This window comes from Rattus norvegicus, chromosome 14 (assembly GCF_021556685.1).
Source record: "Rattus norvegicus strain SHRSP/BbbUtx chromosome 14, alternate assembly SHRSP_T2T, whole genome shotgun sequence".
Classification (NCBI taxonomy): Eukaryota; Metazoa; Chordata; class Mammalia; order Rodentia; family Muridae; genus Rattus; species Rattus norvegicus.
This window is the reverse complement of record NC_141547.1, coordinates 21532089-21552487: the sequence shown is the minus strand read 5'-3', so window position 1 is coordinate 21552487 and position 20399 is coordinate 21532089. Positions and strand designations below refer to the sequence as shown.

Here is a 20399-nt window from a genome sequence, read left to right as displayed (position 1 = left end):
ACTCTAACTTCATTTTGCAGTATTTTAATAAATACTCAGAATGTGATAGCTGTCCATGAAGAGACTTAAAATAGTTGGATAAACAATATAGTTTATATGGATAAGTGTAAAGCATAGCACAGTAATAGTATAAGCTCTTCCTCCCTGAGTGGTCAGTTACTCTCCCATCTTTCTCTGACCAGGTTCTATGATAACATGCTTATTTTGTTCATAAAATTTACCAACTGTTTATTCATTGGCTTATCTGACATATATTGAGTAGTTTGTGCAAGGAAGGATGCTTGCTTTGTATATATGTTGAAAAATGATCAGTTATGTTCATATCATAATTTAGCTTTCAGTCAAATGATGTCAGCTTAGGATTGTGAAGAAAATAATTTCACTAAATTAATGTGAAGTTTCTAATTGTACTTGATGTGATAATTAGGAAATTTAGTTCATTTAAATTAAGACAGTTAAATCTTGAAATTTAATCTTCTGTTTTCAAGGACATTTGATACTATAGTTTATTTTGAGAGTATATCTTGTGATGATAAGGATACCTGGAAACAGTTTCTAAGAGGTAAAACTTCGTAGCTGAAGTACTTCTGCATGCCTTGTTTCCTCATTTTATTTCTGTGGTTTCATATCAGGTATAGTTTTACAATATGTTACACATACAAATTAATTTTGAAAATCTTTGAATCTGAACTACTAAGATAAGCTTGACACTAAAATAATTTTGTGCCCTTTATTAATATGACATCTTAAAATTACATTTAATTATTGCTGTTTCTGTGGGCATATGCATGCCATGCACAGATTAATGGGTCCTAGGGATGGAACTCAGGACATCATGCCTGGCAGCAGTTGTTCAGCCTGTTGTCCAATCTTACCAGCTTCTATATCAACAGTTTTAAAGCTATATATTAACTCTTAGACTTTATTTTGGAGAGAGATTTATGAGTAACTGATTCCAGAACCCAGTATACTGCAATTGCTTCCCAGCTGTGTGCACACTTCTGTTATGACCTTTTCTGTAGTGTGATTGTAGGCTAGTAGTTGCTTAATCTCTTGGCTTTCTTTTCCGTAATTTAGGATTAATATAACTTTGCTATATTATGCCAAATAAGTATAAGTGCTTAAAAATGTGCTTTTAATAATCACATGATTTCTATTTCTGCTAGAATTTAATATAGGTAACCATGTAGAAAGAGAATATGTCTTTTCATATTTTGTTTTTAACAAATAGTTATTTTGGGAAGCCTTAATGACTTCAGTTTATATGCATAGTAATGGCGAAACTGTTTGGGATGGTGTGATTTCAGGATGATTTGTTAACAAGGATCTGTGTAGATCTTCATGTAGATGGTTTTTCTTTTTTAGCCTCCTTACCCGGGAATAGAACAGCCTCCACACCATCCCTACTACCAGCACCATGCCCCGCCTCCTCAAGCCCACCCCCCTTACTCAGGACACCATCCGGTACCACATGAAGCAAGATACAGAGATAAACGAGTAGTAAGTGCACAAGGAGGCAGAGGTGTGAGGGAACTACTTAGAATTTCTGTAGGTAATTTATATATGGGCACATACTAGATTTTGATGTTGAACCATTTGTATTCTTACTGTAGACTGAATGTTAATTCTCTACTTGTTCTTATTAAAAGTAGCTGATCATGTCATGGATTATATAGATAGACTTGTATTTCACATGTCTTAAGTTGAACTATTATGTGTGTGTACATACATATGTACATTAATGTATAGGCATTGTCGAAATGTGCAGGATATTCTTAGCTATGTAATTCAAAACTGTTATCAAAATTTTTACCAGATCTCTAATAAGTAATTTTCTAATAAGTAAGATAGTAAATTTTAAGGTAACTTTTAAATCATGTATTTTTTTTTAACCAAGTTTAAATTATTTAAAATTAGTAACCAAGCAACTAGCTTCATGTTACTACTGTCCTTGAGAAGGCTCTAGTAACACTAAGGAACCAAAACCAAGATATTAACAAATAGAGAGGGGTTTTGGGGATTTTTAGCTCAATGGTAGAGCCTTGGGTTAGGTCCTCAGCTTGGGGAGTGGGGGTGGGGGGTCCAGAATAATACTTTCCTTATAGTAATTGGGTCTTATTGTCCATGGTGACAATTCTTTATGAGTAGAGTTGATGCATGTTTTGCAGTTTCTGGGCTTTCAAAAATATAGGGCTGTTTGATTGTTAAGACCAATTTTCTGTTAAAATATATTTTTTCATGAAAATGGTACTTAATTGGATGATGTGTTCATACACATTGAAATTAGGTAACTTTGGTTTAATGTTAAAGATGAAGAATACGCATATTACAGAGTTGGTCAGAACAGTAATTTCATATCTTTGAAAATTTTTATGGCTTATTTTTTAGTTCAAAAAGTCCATTAAGATAAATCTTTTTAACATTCTGTAAACCAACTTGCTGATTCTGACTAATATTGCTAGCGTAGAATATGATAGAATTTCTGTCACAATTTGTGGCTTATATAAGGTAAATCTTAAGTATATTGGGAAGTCTTAAATAAATTTGTTTATAAATGCTATCAATTCATTTATATAAGAAAACAAAACTGGTAACAATATTTAAAATAGGAAGTCAGTCCAAGATACTGTAGTTACCTTGCCCTTAGAAACTACTTCTATTTCATGAGCCTTCATTTGATTAATTACAACATGTAATCCATGTTATAATACATTCATATTCTACTAAAAATGATCGTTAGTGGGGAATTGTTCTCTGAACCTTGCATTTTATACATTTAACCAGGCGCACCACACACGAGAAAAGATGACCTGAAAGGTAGAGCAGGCCTCAAGCTTAGACATGGCCTCTACCTGACCTTGCATCTGTCTCCTTTATGCTGTGCTTTATCCTGCTTTATCCTAGCCTTCCTTCAAAATGCATTGTTGCTTTATGTGGGGTAGGTTCTGAAATAAAATCACTGTCGCTGTCCCAGACACACCAGCAGAGGGCATCAGATCCCATTACAGATGGTTGTGAGCCACCATGTGGTTGCTGGGAATTGAACTCAGGACCTCAGGAAGAGCAGTTGGTGCTCTTAACCGCTGAGCCATCTCTCCACCCCTCTGGAATAAAATTTCTTATGGCTCACAAGTAAATTTTCTTGAAGTTCATCAGATTCCTGAGAACTTTTTTATTGAATTTCTTAAATTAGTGTTAATAGTATTAATTTGTAAGAGATTTTTTAACCTAAGATTTCCTAGTTTCACAGTTTGCTTGTCTGTTTTGTATAATGGAAGGTGATGAAAGGGTGTGTTGCATAAAGAATGATACTGAGTGTGATTGCTAGTATGATGGTGTAGGAATGGAGTGAGTGAACAGTTGATGGTTATGGTTCTCTCCTGAAAAACCAGGTGGAAAAGTCTTCAAGTTGAGTAGGAACTTACAGGAATAGATGTGCGTTCCTGTTAGTGCTGATAGTATCGCCATTAAGTTCCACTGAAGTCATGGGTGCGTTTTCTGATTTCTTCTTTACCAGACAACTCTTAAGGGTTTGTAGCTTTCATGTAAAATACTACTTTGCTGATCCTTTTTCTCCTTTTTCCTAGCATGACTATGATATGAGGGTTGATGATTTCCTTCGCCGCACACAAGCCGTTGTCAGTGGTCGGAGAAGTAGACCCCGAGAAAGAGATCGGGAGCGAGAGCGAGACCGCCCTAGAGATAACAGAAGAGATAGAGAGCGAGACAGAGGTCGTGATCGAGAAAGAGAGAGAGAAAGAATATGTGATCGGGACAGAGACCGAGGGGAAAGAGGTCGTTATCGAAGATAATGTGCTTTTTGGAAGCACTGACTGAAGATAAAAAATATTGTATTTTTTTTGTGTGTGTTTACAAGTAGTAAATTTATTTTCAGCTGTCTACTTAAAGCTCATTGTGTAGAAGGATTTATTATCTTCTTTGTTCCAAGCATGCAGTAGAATAAGAACTGGAAAACTCAGATCCGCCAAAAAATGCACAGTTGACAGTTGAGTTGACACTTTTATTGGGGCAGAATGGAACAGTCCAAGAATGTAGATATTGATTCATTCTCCATAAATGTTCTTTTTACAGTGTATTCATCCTAGAGTTATTTTGTTTGTTTGTTTTCCTTCTTTTGGACCTTGGTCAATACTGCCATAGTATTTTGCTTTGTGTTTCTATAGGTAGCTGCACACGGTTCAGTAAAAATAATGCTGCTATCAAGTATGCAGATATTGAGTATGATGGTTTGACTATATGGCAGTGTTGTAGCAGCCTCTCGGTTTCTCCTCTTCCCTCCTTTTTTTTAAACCTATAAATCCACTTTTTTTTTAAGTCTTCAATGATGAGAGCAATATTAAGAAGACATTGCTATCTAATTTTTAATCTTTTTAAATAAAACGTTCCTATGTTCAGTAGCATGGTCGATGCTATTGTTTAGCCTTCCTTCCAAACTGTACATTGGCTTGGAATGTTCAGTTTTGCGTGTGTGGCAGCAGAAGATAACCCCACATTCTACATTGCTACTGTTTTGTATGAAATAAATTGGTAAAGATTGACACTAATTTGTTGTATTTCCTTGTCTGATTACATTAGCATGGCAGTTCATGCGCCCATAAAACCCCATGGAGTGGCATTATGTTGATAATTTAGTTTGTATTTATACATCTGACATTTTGGATCCATAGTTTAGGTTTTTTTGTTTTCATCATCTATTTGAATTTTTTACACAGTTTTCTCTTTTCTTAATCTTCAACTTTTTCACATTTCTGTCTTTCCTTTAACAATTCTCTAACCACACAAGAAATAGTTGATAAGTGTTTCTTTTTTCCTTTTTTGCATTTTAATGTCTTGATTTGCTCCTGGTCAGTATGAAATTGACTGTCTAAAGGTTGGGGCTGAATTTGGGCAGTTTTCTTTTTGACAGTATTGAACTTAGAGTTAGAAAGTCAATACATGGGCTTGTGTTTTAAATAAGGCTGCAGAAAACACAGGAGCTTTAATATTGAAAAGTGTAACTGTCACCGTTAGCATATCTTCCTATACACGCAAATTCTATTTACCAATGTTAGCATTAAAGCCTGTTGCAAACATTAAGTGGAGGTGCAATAGGCCTGAAATTTTACTTAAGAATGTCACTAGTTGGTGATGTTAAGTCATGTCATTCATTTCTTACTACTAAGTTTACACACCTATGAGATTCTGTTCATCCCTCTCCCTCCCTCTTGTCTATCTGCCCATTTTCTTTACAAGTCTCTGCCTCACTTTCACACCTTAATGTTTTTGTTTGTGAGGTATTTTATTTCATCAGGCAGTCGCACTTTGTAGTAATGTCTACTTTTTTCCCAAGTTTTTAACCACCAAATACTTTGAATAGAAGCTATCACCAGAAATTTTTTTAAATCAATAGCTCTACAAAATAAGTAGGCAGCATTAAAGTTATTTTCTGATGGTAAAGTGGGGCGGTAAATAATATTGAACACACTATATGCATTGTGCACTTCTGTGCTGCTGTATACCAACTGACCACATCTTATAATTCTGATCGCTGATTAGACTTGGGTAGGATAACAGGTTCAGAGGGTGAAGTTTCGAAGTTTATGTTTCCATAGAAGTTCATTGCTAGTGAAAAAGTAGAATTTAAGAACATCTTTAAAATTGTTGTTTTAAGCATTAACTGTCTTCAGGTTTCATTTGTCATGGCCCTCCTCAAAAGTCCCATCTATTGATATGCTTTGCATTTTGTGTGTTAGCTTCTGGTGGCTAACATTTCTAATCCCAATACAAAGTAGTCCTGAGGTGAAAGATGGGCAGCAGTTCAAAGGTATCTGAGGCAGAAAAGTGTTGAGCATTCTAAAAGTTTGTTTTATTTTTGAGACATGCTCTAACCAGGTAGCCCTGGATGCCTTGCAGTTAAACTCTAGACCATAGACCAGGCTGGCTATAAAACCTGATACTCACCTGTCTTTTCAAACGTGTTGTGCTTAAAGATGAATGCCTGCCTGCTTTAAAAGGTATTTCAGTGGGCAATTTTGTTTACGTTTAAATGTATCCGTACAGTAGAAGTTCAGTTCATCCAGTTGGCAATTAAGAGATAATAGTCGACGATCTTTTGGGAAGAACATTCAGTGTGCATTTAAAAGCAGTCTTCTGCTCAAGCATACAGCACAGCATCACCGTTGTGCATTGGATCTGTCAACCTTTTTCCAACTTGTTTCCTTTAAATAAGTCATCCCACTCTTCCTGCACAGTATCATTCAGGAGTATCCTCCCTGGTTCTGAACTGACCAGTGCAGTGATCCCATTCTCTCAGGAACTCTTACCAAGGTTTACTTTGCCAGAGCTTGGTTGAGGACTAGACAGTGTATGTATGGGTCCTTAGGCAAGTGATGCTGGGGAAATCACAATTGTTGGGAATGCTTTACTTTGAAGATATAGTAGAGGACACACCTTTTCCTTGGCAATATGAATGTAAAGCCTAAGGACTTTAAAGATAATTCCAAAAGAGATAAAGCTAGTAGTTCACTGCAAAATGTAACAAAATAGAACTTTAAACATTGAAGAACTTTTCTAAATCAGTGAGTAGAAAGGCTTTTTTTTTTTTTTTTTTTTTAATGCAGAAGCAGGTAAAATTTGGGAAGAGGTTATATAGATTAAATATGGAGCAGGTTGGTAGGCATCTGGATAGTGCAGACTCCGATAATACTGGCCATGCGTTAGCTCATCTGGCCACAAGTATTAGCTTGGGCAATAGTCCTAAGTACCATTAGGGGTTACAAAGGAAAAATCTAGCAGAGAAAGAAGGAAGACAATTTTAGTGGCATACTTAATGTTCACATCATGGGTTGGTTTTTTCTTGTGTTTTTCTTTTCTTTTTTTTTTTTTTTTTTTTGGAGCTGGGGACCGAACCCAGGGCCTTGTGCTTGCTAGGCAAGTGCTCTACCACTGAGCTAAATCCCCAGCCCTCTTGTGTTTTTCAAGACAGGGTTCCTGTATGTTCTTGAAACCAGCTCTAGAGCCCAAGCAGGTTTTGAACTCAAGACCTGCCTGCCAAGTGCTGGGATTAAAGGTGTGCTCCACCATTACTGGCTCACATTGTGTTTTTTTGTTTTGTTTTGTTTTTTTTGGTTTTTTTTTTTTTTTTTTTTGGTCTTTATATGTCAATTTTATCGATGTATGTCATTCAGTTTCCTTTGTGTGTGTGCGCGCGTTTGTGCGTGTGTGCACAGTGTGTTTAAAACAGGATGCAGGGCGCCATGCAGTCAAAGGGTAGAAGGTTTCTTCATTGTGTGACTTTAAACCATACACATTAAGGTAATTCTAACCTTATTAGGTGGCCTACCATTACATTATGTAAAACGCCATTAACAAAATACATGAAAACAATCTCACTTTTAATATCTTAAGAGTGGATAAAATATTACATAATTCTAGAGAAATGCATTAGTTTGGGCGTGTGCCTCAGTCCTCATGGATAACAGAGGACAACCTGCAGGAGAAGTCTGTTCTCTCCTACAACTGTGTGAGTTCTGGTGAATCACTCAGGTCATCAGCCTTGGGAGCAAATGCCTTTACTCCCTGAACCCTGTCATCGGCTGTAATTATTTCTTCTAGGCATTTGTCTAGATTTATGTAATATTTTATACCCCCCCCCAAGTCACTGCATTAGCTGTCATTTACAGATACAAGCATTTCCACTATTAGCTTGTTTTTGTTGGGTGTGTAGATAACCCTGCAAGACTGAAGTATCGTACCCTTCCATCTAAGGACGAGTGAAGGATGTTTTTGGTACAATGTGGGCATATTCTGATGGAATACTAATCAGGAAGGGTAGATATACCAGTGTTGTCTTGGAACTCCAGTTGAAAGAACACTACACTATCCTGTTGAGAAGTTGAAAGGTAAGACATAGCAATGAGTTTCCATAAACTAGGCTCAGAAGTTGGCAAAGTGGGACGTTTGGGGAGTATTAGTTTTCTGTTGATGTGATAAAACAGTTTAAAATTAGAGCTAACAGATCCAGAAGCATGAGTCCACCATGATGGGTAGGCATGGTGGCCAGCTGCAGATGTGGCAGCAGTGACAGGAAACAGAGATCAGGACTCTGACTGCAAGCAGGAAGTGGAGTGAACCTGCAGTAGGAGGAGACTCAACTCTTGGAGACCAAATGACATAGTCCAACAAGGTTACACCACCCTCCAAAAAACCATCACGAAGTGGGGCTAAAGTATCAAGTAATAGAGCCTATGAAGGAAATTTCTTTTTAAACCACCACAGGGAGACACAAATAAAAGAGTTTGACTTTTATGTGGAGGCATGTATTCTGGGAAAATAAAAGCATGAGCAGGTGCTAAAGGAGGATTGGTGGGGAAAGGGGTGAGACTTAAAGATGCTATAGCTTAAAAGTTGGTGACAGATGACTTGCAAAATATTGTTGAAAGTGACTATGTTCTGTCCAAGCAAAGTAGGTGGTGAGATCTAACTTAGCAGGTAGAGGCAAGGTTAGGAATTTAAGGCCAGCCCTGGCAGCATAGCATCAGCCAGGCCAGTTTAAACTACGTGCACCTTTGTCAGATTTCTAAAAAGCTATATTAGCCCAAGTTTGTCTGATTATTTGCTAGAATTTTTTTTCTTTTCTGCAAAATGATAATCTTGAGAAAATTCTTCCAGGAACTACAAAAGCAAAGTGCATAAAATGTCTAACTTTCCAATCTGTTGTGTATAGGTAGTTTATTCAGTGATTTTTTTTTTTTTCTGTTAGTCATGTGTTTGTGTAGGATGTGTGACATGAGTCGGTGTGTGTGCCTCAGCCCTCACGGATATCAGAGGACAACCTTCAGTAGTCTGTTCGACCACCGTATGACTTCCGGGGAATCAAACTCAGGCTTAGCAAGTGCCTTTACTCACGGAACCTTCTCACTGGCCCTAATTCAGTGATTTGCTCGAGGCGTTTGTCTGGATTTATTGAATATTTTATTCAGTCTTTTTAAGGTATTGAAAGTGGAGAGGTTGTTTTCATGTACTTTGTAGTAGTGCTTTAATCAACAGTAGACTGTATGTGCACCCGTTGCCCTATAGTACTAAGTCACCTAATGAGGTTAACTTACCTTAATGTGTATGAATTATGGTCACACAATGGTCCACCCTTTACCTTGTTTGGTAACACATGACTTTATGTAAAATACTTCTCCCTACTTCCATTGGCTAATATATTAAACATACTTTGGAGTTTTTGTATCTTGACTGTAATGGATTCATCCTTTCTAAATTAAAATGACTGATAATTGAGCAACTAGGGATTTAGAATGTTGAATGCTCACGTGAATATTTCTCTCTCTCTCTCTCTCTCTCTCTCGTGTGTGTGTGTGTGTGTGTGTGTGTGTGTGTGTGTGTGTTAGTTAATATATTTTAACTAAAGTGAGACTTTGTAAGAGAGGGAAAGACCTGGAAATGATATAATATGGTCATTTTACACTTTGATAGGAATGTATGTTAAATAGTTATGCCATTTTCCATTGCAGAAGTCCACGAGGCGTGCTCATTTACTATGCTGTCATAGTAGTCCTTAAAATTCTTAGCACTAGGGCTGGGGATTTAGCTCAGTGGTAGAGCACTTACCTAGGAAGCACAAGGCCCTGGGTTCGGTCCCCAGCTCCGAAAAAAAGAACCAAAAAAAAAAAAAAATTCTTAGCACTCCGAGAGGCGAATAATGCTATTTAATTTTTAAATGAATTTTCATTTCTCTAACAAATTCGAGGTTTTCCATAAATTTGTTTTAAAGAACTTTTAAATCTTATATATATGGATATTTTGCTTTGTATGTATGCTATCCATACATACTAGTGATGGTGGAGGTCAGAAGAGGCCGTCAGATAACTCTGGATCTGGAGTTACGGATGGTCATGAATCACCATGTGGGTGCTGATGAGAAGAAACCCAGGTCCTCTGTAAACACATCAAGTACTCTGAACTGCTGACTTATCTCTCTAGTCCCCCTCCCCTTAAAATTATTAGTCATGTTTTTTTTCTGATAATTTTCTATTTGATCATTTCATTTAATATGTATATAAACTACACATAAATGTTAACTGCTGAATTGTGATATATATTGACAGTGTTTTCTACTTTATATAGGTTGTCTTTTTCTTTGTGAGGTAAAGTCTTACCATATGGCTTTGGCTGGACTGGATCTTTCTGTGTAGACCATGCTAGCTTTGACCTCACAGAGATCCACCTGCCTTTGCCTCTCCGGTGTTGGGGTTAGAAACATGCACCACCATACCCAACTTACATCATTTTTTTTCTTATATCTATGTAAAAAGTACATCTTTGCAGCTAAAATGTAAAGTATTTGGTTTTGTGATATTTTCATCTCAAGATTCTAAAAAGTGTTCAATATATTTTTTAAAACTTTTCAACATATAAAGATACAGCTCAGTCTGGTGTTTGTTCTTGTGATGATATAGCATAGTGGTCCCACTGAATAAGTTAGTTATCCCAGTATCATTTGTAATTGAACAGGTGAGTGATTTTTTTTGAGATTTATTCTTATTTTATGCGTGAGAATTCATATGTAATGCAAGTATGTACACATCATGCAAGTGTGTATACCTCTGTGCACCATGTGCATGTAGCGTTCTCAGTGACCAGAAGAGGGTGCCAACTCCCTAGGAAATGAAGCGACAGAAGGCTGTGTGCCTGATAGGATCTTGGTTTGAGAGAATAAATATGCGACAAATACCACATCCCTTTCATAAGTGCTAGTCTTTTTTTGAGAACTGAATCCATAACTTGCCACATATCCTAAAGCTAATCCTAGACACATCACTCAAGAGCCAGAGGATCAGGAAGTATAACAGCAATATGCATGCTAACATAAGGGAGGGGAGAAACCACAGGGCTCCACTGATACACAGAAAAGTGCAAGTAAACAGTGTTGAGAGAGGAAAACAGTTTTCCCTAGTGATCCCCCACCCCAACTGATTATCCTATGGCCTCAAATTATATACATACAAGTAGTACTAAACAGATTGAGCAGATTCTACTTACAGATTTAAGTATGTGTGAGTAACCATAACAAAAGACAATAAAAGAGGTCATGATTTTGAGAGACAGTGGGGGGGGGTAAATGAGGGTTGGAGGAAGAAATTAGAAAGGGGGGGGGGAATGATGTCATATTTCAAGTTTTACAAAATTACCCAGTCTCAAAATTTTGTCTGAAAGCTACAAACAATTTTATAACATATTACAGCATATACAGGAACTGAAATGGATTTCAAGTAACTTCTTTATATATGAGATACCGCAATGTTGAATCTTATCTGTCAGGGGGTCATCCCATCACCCAGTTCACTGAGAAAGGCAGCCATAGGGTGTGGAGGCAGCAGCGATCAGGGCCAACGCTGCTTTATTTTTAGTTATTCTTTTGTCTTTAATTCTTTGTCATTCTGTGGCCAAAAGCTGCTTATTTTGGCAATTTGAATCCTACCCATAGCAGCAGAGATGTGAGTCAGAGAAAAAGGAAGAAGGGGAGAAGTGAAGCACACACATAGACACACACAGACACACGGTGGCCGTGCCCAACCACCTGTCTCAGCAATTCCACAAGTGTTCACCCATACTTCCACACATATACATTCCTAAAGACGTATGTACCTACATATAAACACATAGACATTTGGAGGGTGAGGCTGAGCCCCAAATGCCACACTTCACTTCTCTTTGTCCTTCTAATACCTTCTTTGGCAAAAGTTCTTTATAAAATTATCTTATAGATAAAACGTTACACAAAGGGGGAGTTACAGGAGGATGTTGATAGTAAGATCAAAGCAACAGTTTCACATGGCCTTGCCTTATCATAGTGCACACCTATAGCTTCATCCTTGGATCTAGCCTAGAATGAATATTTTTCCTTTATCACAAGCTTGTCTCAAGCCTATTTCTCTCCTTAGTGTAATTTATAAAAGCTCATCATATTCCTTCTTATGCAGCCTTTACTTACTATTCTCTGAGGAGGGGGCACATTGTATTCTTGATTTTAATTATTGCATCTTTCTGGCAAAACAAAATAATTGGGTTGGGGATTTAGCTCAGTGGTAGAGCGCTTGCCTAGGAAGCGCAAGGCCCTGGGTTCGGTCCCCAGCTCCGAAAAAAAAAAAAAAAAAGAACCAAAAAAAAAAAAATCTAAAAAAAAATAATTTCTTAAACCTTCTTAAAACCATTGAACCAACTCAGGGATGGTATAAAGTAATTAATTCATCTAAACAGAATTAATTCATGAAAGTTCATCTTCATGTTGATCTGTAGGGTATTTGTCCAATAGGGTGGGCTGATACCCAGGAATCATTAGGCTATGTAGTGACAGGATAAGAATATCGGAAGCAAAAGGCAATGGAGCTGTGCCTCCCCAGAGCTCACCCACTGCAGCCATGTAAAACAGTAGGCTATCTCCAGGACACTCAGTTGACATAGCTTTTCCTAGATGGCTTTTGTCACATATCCAACTTACTTGTACTCTTTGGGCTATAGATGGGAAGGTTGGGAAGCATGGACTACTGGTTTGATCACATAGGTAAGGAGAGAATGCTTTCATATTTTTAGTTAGGCTTTTACTGCATTGTCTACCATGACCAAGGCAACTCTTATAAGGACAACATTTAATTGAGACTGGCATACAGGTTTAGAGGTTCAGTCCATTATTATCAAGGCAGGAGCATGGCAGCATCCAGGCAGGCATGGTGCAGGAGGAGCTAAGAGTTCTACATCTTCATCTGAAGGCTGCTAGTGGAAGACTGACTTTCAGGTACTTAGGATGAGGGTCTTAAGCCCACACCCACAGTGACAAACCTACTTCAACAGGGACACACCTTAAATAGTGCCACTCCTTGGGCCGAGCATATACAAACCATCACATATTCCTTTAAAGTAACATTAGCAAAATGAATATATCTTGCATTTGGTCTAGAATCATTAGGCATACTGATGGATGTCAGGCCAAATGAATTGCTATCCTGGGGACATCTCAGTTTTTGTAAAGCAGGCATTTATTGTTAGCTCAGTTACTTGTTTTGTGAAGATGCAGGAATGTGCTGTGTATGTGTGTGTGTTTAATCCACCATCTTCCATGTCTTTACCTTGAAGAAAATAACATCAAGATTGGTCTCTGAGTCTCTGTCAGAGCCTGGCCAATACAAACGTGGATGCTCACAACCAACATTGGACTGAGCACGGAGACCCCAGTGGAGGAATTAGGGGAAGGACTGAAGGAGCTAAAGGGGTTTGCAACCCCTTGGGAAGAACAATACCAACCAGCCAGACCCCCTCCCCCGCCCCCAGAGCTCCCAGGGACTAAACCACCAACCAAAGAGAACACATGGGGGGACCCATGGCTCCAGCTGCATATGTAGCCTGATCTCAAATCAATGGGAAGGGAGGCCTTTGAAGGTTCCATGTCCCAGTGTAGGGGGATGCTAGGGTGGTGAGGTGGGAGTGGGTGGGTAAGTAGGGGAGCACTACCCTCACAGAAGCAAGGGGAGAGGTTTGTGGAGGAGAAACTGGGAAAGGGGGTAGATAACATTTGAAATGTAAAAGAATAAAATAACCAATAAAAAAAGAAAGAAAAAACCGATTGGCCTCTGGTGGTTTGAATAATAGTGACTCTTATAGGCTGATATACTTGGATGCTTAGTCAGCAAGGAGTGGCGCTATTTGAAAGGAGGAGAAGGCTTAGAAGTGCACTTGTTGCTTTGAGTCCCAGCACTCTAGAGAAAAATGCAACAAGATCTTTGTGAGTTCAAGACCATGCTAGGAACTCCTCAGTTTATTATTTTACAACATTTCTATAGCTTTATCAGCTTTGTTCACATGCTAACATTGTAGATATTCACATCTATTTTTGATTTGTGACTAAAATTTGATAAGTAATATATGTCTCTGTAGCTTATCAGCTCCTTCCTATCACTAATAACTGATTTAATTTTTTCTTTCTTTTTTAAAACAAAGTTTCATTCACTATGTGGCCCCAGATTGCCTACAGATTCAATATGTAAGAACTTGATACATTGTGTCTATGCCCTATGGCCGTTGTTATTAATGTTCTTAAGGGATGGATGGTACTGGGCTTTGTATGTTAGATGGGCACTTATATCTTATCAATTGGGTCAAAGGTTATTGTGCTGTGTGTTCTTTCATGTGTAGATTTAAGTGTAATGGAGTGTGGGGAGGCTGGTCTGGGCCGCCACAGAGCTGGGATGTGTGTTTCTGGCATGGAAACCTGCCTTGGGAACTAGATTGGTAGAGAGATTGCTGAGGGCTCAGAGAGAGGCCTTTGGCAGTGTGATAGGGGATGGAGCAAAGCGGGTGAGAAGCTTTGCTGACTGACAATTAAGATATCCAGCAGATATCATGGGGCATTGAGGTGCCGGACCTAGTGGGGGATAAAAGACAATCTTACTTTTTTATTTTTTATATTTTCACAACAACAATGGTACCAGAAGAATAGATTTCTGAACAGGAAAGCAATCAGGAAGGACAGCATGCTGAGAATACTGAATCTAAGTGTTGTGACCCCAACTTATTCATAAACTAGAACATACATGAGCAAAGAAACTGCATTGTCTTTTACTCCTGAAGTGTAGACATTAAGCTATGTCATTCATACTGTAGCCTTTTGTTGGCATGGTGCAAGGCCTGCCAAAGCTCAAGGGAAGGTAACATAGCTTAATGGGGAGGATTGTTAAATTATTCAGTCTCATGTCTCAATATCCCCACAGATAGAAGGTTTTTAAGTAAAGCTTCTGAGGGTACTAATCCATTGCAAGATTCATTAGCTGTTGCACTAAAAACAGAGTAAAGCCTGAAAGTTGTGACAATTCAGATGTTATATCTCTTGAAATCAATGATACATTTATTAATATATTAAATGTGGGATAAATGTCGTAAAGCAGGCTCAAAATGAATAAATGAGTATATCAGATTCCTGGTCCATACAAGCACTGCAAATGGACTACAATTGATTATACGATATAACGTCTTTGAATTTGCTATGGGTGGTGGGGCCAGCCCTCCCAGGCTCAAGCCCTCTATGCTGGCTCACCTGCTGCCCCCTCCAACAAGGCGAGCTCTACTGTGGTACCCAGGCAAGGGACAGGGCCAGCTCTTCCACTCTCATGGACCCAGGGCCAGCTCTCCCAACTGCCACACATAATGAGGGGTGGTTTGTTCTTTTTTTTTTTTCTCATCCCTTTTCAATTAACTGTTCTGGGTTTATTTGTGCCTTCTGTCTGCTCGGAAGTAGTTACATATTTATTCTTGCTAAAGTTGTTTCCTAGTGTTTTTTGTCGAGCTGGATTTGTGGTCAGAAATTGTTTAATTTTATTTTAATCATTAAATGTTTTTCTTTCCCCATTGACTGTGGTTGGCAGTTTTGCTAGCTATAGTAGGTTAGCCTGAGAGAAGTGGTTTCTCAGAATTTACAGAACATTCTTCCAGGCCTTTCTGAATGTCAGAGTTGGTACTAAAAATGCTAGGTGTTATTCCAATGGGCCTACCTTCATGTATTACTTTTTCCTTTCAACTTTTCATATCTTTTGTTTGATCTCTCTCCTTTTTAATGTTTTATGCATTATTTGTCAAATGAAATTTAATTTCTTTTTCAGTCTACGAGGTGTTTTGTATGATTCTTGTACCATGGTACACATCTTTCTTTGTAGTAGGGAAATTTTCTCCTGTGACTTTGCTAAAAATATTTTGTGCCTTTTCATAGTATTCTAGATTTCCTAAAAATTTGGCCTGATTTTTCCTTATTTCATACTTTTCTTGACTGAGAAATCCATTTCTTCTACCTTACATTAACTATCCTTTATACTTATTGCTGAAATTTAGCTTGAATTTCTGAGGTTTTGTCATTTACAGTTTTATAATAGTTTGGCTTCACTTTAGTGATTCTACTGCTTTGTGAAATTCTACTTTAATATCTTGAAATAGTTTTCTTATATCATTCAACTGTGTTTTCAATCTTTCATTGAGGCATTTACTCATATCAATATTAAGATCCATAGACATATTCATAATTGCTATTTGGAAACCATGTCTTGGTGATTCAGTTAACTGTTTCCTCATGGCATATTATGATAGGGTAGCTGTCTTTTGGGGAATGTGCCTTGGTTGTTGGTGTTTATATTTTTTGTGCTGTGCTCTAGACTTCCAGTGTTATGTTTGTGCAGTTTCTTGTTATAGATATTTGGTTGTACTTTTGATGAGTGGGAACTCAGTCCTTGACTTTCTGATGTTCCAGTATGACTGCTTGTGGACCAGAAGAACCATGCTTTATTTCCATCTTGGAGTCACTCCGTGTTGTAGGGTTCACAGTCTGAACCCTAACATGGATCTAAAGTTCTGGTTGAGTCTCTGCTTTAAAAACAATCGGTCCCAGATGCAGTGGGTGGGTTACATAGTAAGCACTCGCCTTCATTTACCAGGCTATGGTTACCTGATATGGCTGATGACACATAAGTCATAATCAAGTTTGAGTGGAAGGGTCTCAAAAAGACTTTAGCTGAAATAAATTTATTTGAACAATCAACTTTTTTTTCTTTTCTTAATTTTATTGGATATTTTATGTATTTTCAATTCAAACGTTATCTTCTTCCCCAGTTCCCTCTTCTCCCATCTTCCTTCCCCCTGACTCTATGAGGATAGTCCCCCTCTCACCCACCCACTCCCACCCCAACACCTACACTGGGGAAATGAGCCTTCACAGGACCAAGGGATTCTCTCTCCTTCTACTGATGCCAGACAATGTTATCCTCTTCTACACATGTGGCTGGAGTCACGGACCCCTCTATGTGTACTCTTTAGTTGGTGATTTAGTCCCTGGAAGTTCTGGTGGATTAATATTTTTGTTCTTTCTACGGAGTTGTAAATCTCTACAGCTCCTGCAGTCCTTTCTGTAACTCCTCTATTGGGGTCCCCGTGTTCAGTCCGATGATTGGCTGTGGTCATCCTCATCTGTATCAGGATGGCTCTGGCAGAGCCTCACAGGAGACATCCATATCAGTGTCCTGTCAGCAAGCACTTCTTGGCATTAGCAATAGTGACTGGGCTTGGTGGCTGTATACTCAATGGATCTCCAGGTGGGACAGTCTCTGGGTGGCCTTTCCTCCAGGCTCTGCTCTACTCTGTGTCCCTGTATCTGCTCCTGTGAGTATTTTGTTCCCCCTTCTAAGAAGGACTGAAGCATCCACATTTTGATCTTACTTCTTCTTGAGCTTCATATAGTCTGTGAACTGTATCTTGGGTATTCTGAGCTTTTGGGCTAATATCAACTTATTTGTGAGTGCACACCATGTGTGTTCTTCTGTGATTGGGTTATCTCACTCAGAATGATATTTCCACTTCCATCTGTTTGCCTAAGAATTTCATGAAGTCATTGTTTTTGATAGCTGAGTAATATTCCATTGTGTAGATGTACCACATTTTCTCTATCCATTCCTCTGTTAAAGGACATCTGGGTTCTTTCCAGATTCTGGCTATTATAAATAAGGCTGCTATGAACATAGTGGAGCACGTGTCCTTGTTATATGTTGGAGCATCTTTTGGGTATATGCCCAGGAGTGGTATAGCTGGGTCCTCAGGTTGTTACATCCAATTGCTATGTCTAATTTTCTGAGGAACATCCAGACTGATTTCCAAAGTGGTTGTACCAGCTTGCAATTCCACCAAAAATGGAGGGGGTGTTCCTCTTTTTCCACATCCTCGCCAGCATCTTCGGTCACCTGAATTTTTGATCTTAGCCATTCTGACTGGTGTGAGGTGGAATATCAGGGTTGTTTTGATTTGCATTTCCCTGAGGACTAAGGATGCTAAACATTTCTTTATGTGCTTCTTGGCCATTCAGTATTCCTCAGTTGAGAATTCTTTATCTCTGTACCCAGTTTTTAAATAGGATTATTTGGTTCTCTGCAGTCTTACTTCTTGAGGTTTTGGTATATATTAGATATTAGCCCTCTATCAGATGTAGGATTGGTAAAGATCTTTCCCCAATCTGTTGGTTGCTGTTTTGTCCTATTGAAAGTGTCCTTTGCCTTCCAGAAGCTCTGCAGTTTTATGAGGTCTCATTTGTCAATTCTTGATTTTAGAGCATAAGCCATTTGTGTTCTGTTCAGGAAATTTTCCTCTGTGCCCATGTGTTTGAGACTCTTCCCCACTTTCTCTTCTATTAGTTTCAGTGTATCTAATTTTATGCGGAGGTCCTTAATCCACTTGAACTTGAGCTCTGTAAAGATGAAGGATTGATTTGTATTCTACATGTTGACCTCCAGTTGAAACAGCACCATTTGTTGAAAATGCTGTCTTTTTTTTTTCATTGCATGTTTTTAGCTCCTTTATCAAAGATCAAGTGACCGTAGGTGTGCAGGCTCATTTTTGGGTCTTCAATTCTATTCCATTGATATACCTCCCTGTCTCTGTACCAATATACAGTTTGGTGGTTTTTTTTTGTTTGTTTGTTTTTTTATCACTATTTCTCTGTAGTACAGCTTGAGGTCAGGGATGGTGACTCCCCCAGTTCTTTTATTGTTGAGAATAGTTTTCGCTATCCTGAGTTTTTGTTATTTCAAATGAATTTGCAAATTGCTCTTTCTAATTGTATGAAGAACTGAGTTGGAATTTTGATGGGAATTGTATTTAATCTGTAGATTGGTTTTGGCAAGATAGTCACTTTTACAAAATTAATCCTGCCAATCCATGAGCATGTGAGATCTTTCCATCTTCTCAGATCTTCTTTGAATTCTTTCTTCAGAGACTTGAAGTTCTTGTCATACAGATCTTTCACTTCCTTGGTTAGAGTCACCCGAATGTATTTTATATTATTTCTGACTATTGTGAAGGATGTCGCTTCCTTAATTTCTTTCCCAGCCTGTTTATCCATTGAATAGAGGAAGGCTACCGATTTTTCTGAGTTAATTTTATACCCAGACACTTTGCTGAAGTTGTTTATCAGCTGTGGTAGTTCTCTGGTGGAACTTTTGGGTAACTTAAGTACACTATCATATAATTTGCAAATAGTGATATTTTGACTTCTTCCTTTCCAATTTGTATCCCTTTGACCTTCTTTCGTTGTCTAATTGCTCTGGCTAGGACTTCATGTACTGTATTGAATAGGTAGGGAGAGAGCAGCCTTGTCTAGTTCCTGAATTTAGTGGGATTGCTTCAAGTTTCTCTTCATTTAGTTTGATGTTGGCTACTGGTTTGCTGTACATTGCTTTTACTATGTTTACGTATGGGCCTTGAATTCCTGATCTTTCCAGTACTTTTATCATGAAGGGGTGTTTAATTTTGTCAAATGCTTTCTCAGCATCTAAAGAGATGATCATGTGGTTTTTTTCCTTTGAGTTTGTTTATATAGTGGCTTATGTTGATGCATTTTCATATATTGAACCATCCCTCCATCCCAGGGATGAAGCCTACTTGTTGATGATGGATGATTATTTAAATGTGTTTTTGGATTTGGTTTGCAAGAATTTTATTGAGTATTTTTGCATTGATATTCATAAGGGAGATTATCTGAAGATCTCTTTCTTTGTTTGGTCTTTGTGTGGTTTAGGTATAAGCGTAGTTGCAGCTTCATAGAAGAAATTGGGTAGTGTTACTGCTGTTTCTATTTTATGGAGTAGTTTGAAGAGTATTGGTATTAGGTCTTCTTTGAAGGTGTGATAGAATTCTGCAGTAAACCCATTTTGTCCTGGGCCTTTTTTGGTTAGGAGACTTTTAATGAATGCTTCTATTTCTTTGTGGATTTTGGATGGTTTATTTGATCCTGATTTGACTTTGGTACCTGGTATCTGTGTAGAAAATTGTCCATTTCCTCCAGATTTTCCAGTTTTGTTGAGTATAAGCTTTTCTAATAGGATCTGATGATTTTTTGGAATTTTCTCAGTTTCTGTTATGTCTCCATTTCATTTCTGCCTTAGTTTGTGTATACTCTCTGTGTCCTTTGTTTAGTCTGGCTAAGGGTTTAATCTATCTTGTTGATTTCCTCAAATAAGCAGCTCCTGGTTTTGTTGATTATTGATTCTTTGTTTCTACTTGGATAATTTCAGCCTAGATATAAAGCATTTTAAACGAACATTTGCATATGCCTATAGGACCTCAGTGATTTTCTTCATTTCATTCAACTGTTTCTATTTTCAGGCTTTCACTGAGTCATCATTTCTATTCCTCTGAAGGTCCTTAGGCATATTCATAACTGTTAATTGGAAATCCCCATTGTGTGATTCAGTTAATTGTTTCCTCGTGGCCTATTATGATAGGTTAGCTGTCTTTTGCAGAAGTTGCCTTGGTAGTTAGTATTTATAATTTTTATCGTGTGTCTTATATATCGCGTATTATGATGTTTGTAT

The 20399-nt window shown here is 38.0% G+C and overlaps 1 protein-coding gene across 14 annotated transcripts in view; it reads left to right on the top strand.

The window, feature by feature from the left end:
* Positions 1–4565, top strand: part of Ythdc1 (YTH N6-methyladenosine RNA binding protein C1) — a 30491-nt gene extending 25926 nt beyond the window's left edge. For 8 of the 14 annotated variants that reach the window (XM_087582195.1, NM_001437207.1, NM_001437206.1 and 5 more), the window contains 2 exons: positions 1366–1500; positions 3588–4565. In XM_087582195.1, coding sequence (XP_087438321.1) covers positions 1366–1500; positions 3588–3812 — 360 coding nt within the window. In that variant the 3' untranslated portion in view covers positions 3813–4565. Of the gene's footprint in view, positions 1–1365; positions 1553–3587 lie in introns of all 14 variants that reach the window. The other 6 variants (XM_087582200.1, XM_087582198.1, XM_087582201.1 and 3 more) reach the window with 1 other exon arrangement.
* Positions 4566–20399: the final 15834 nt, after the last annotated feature.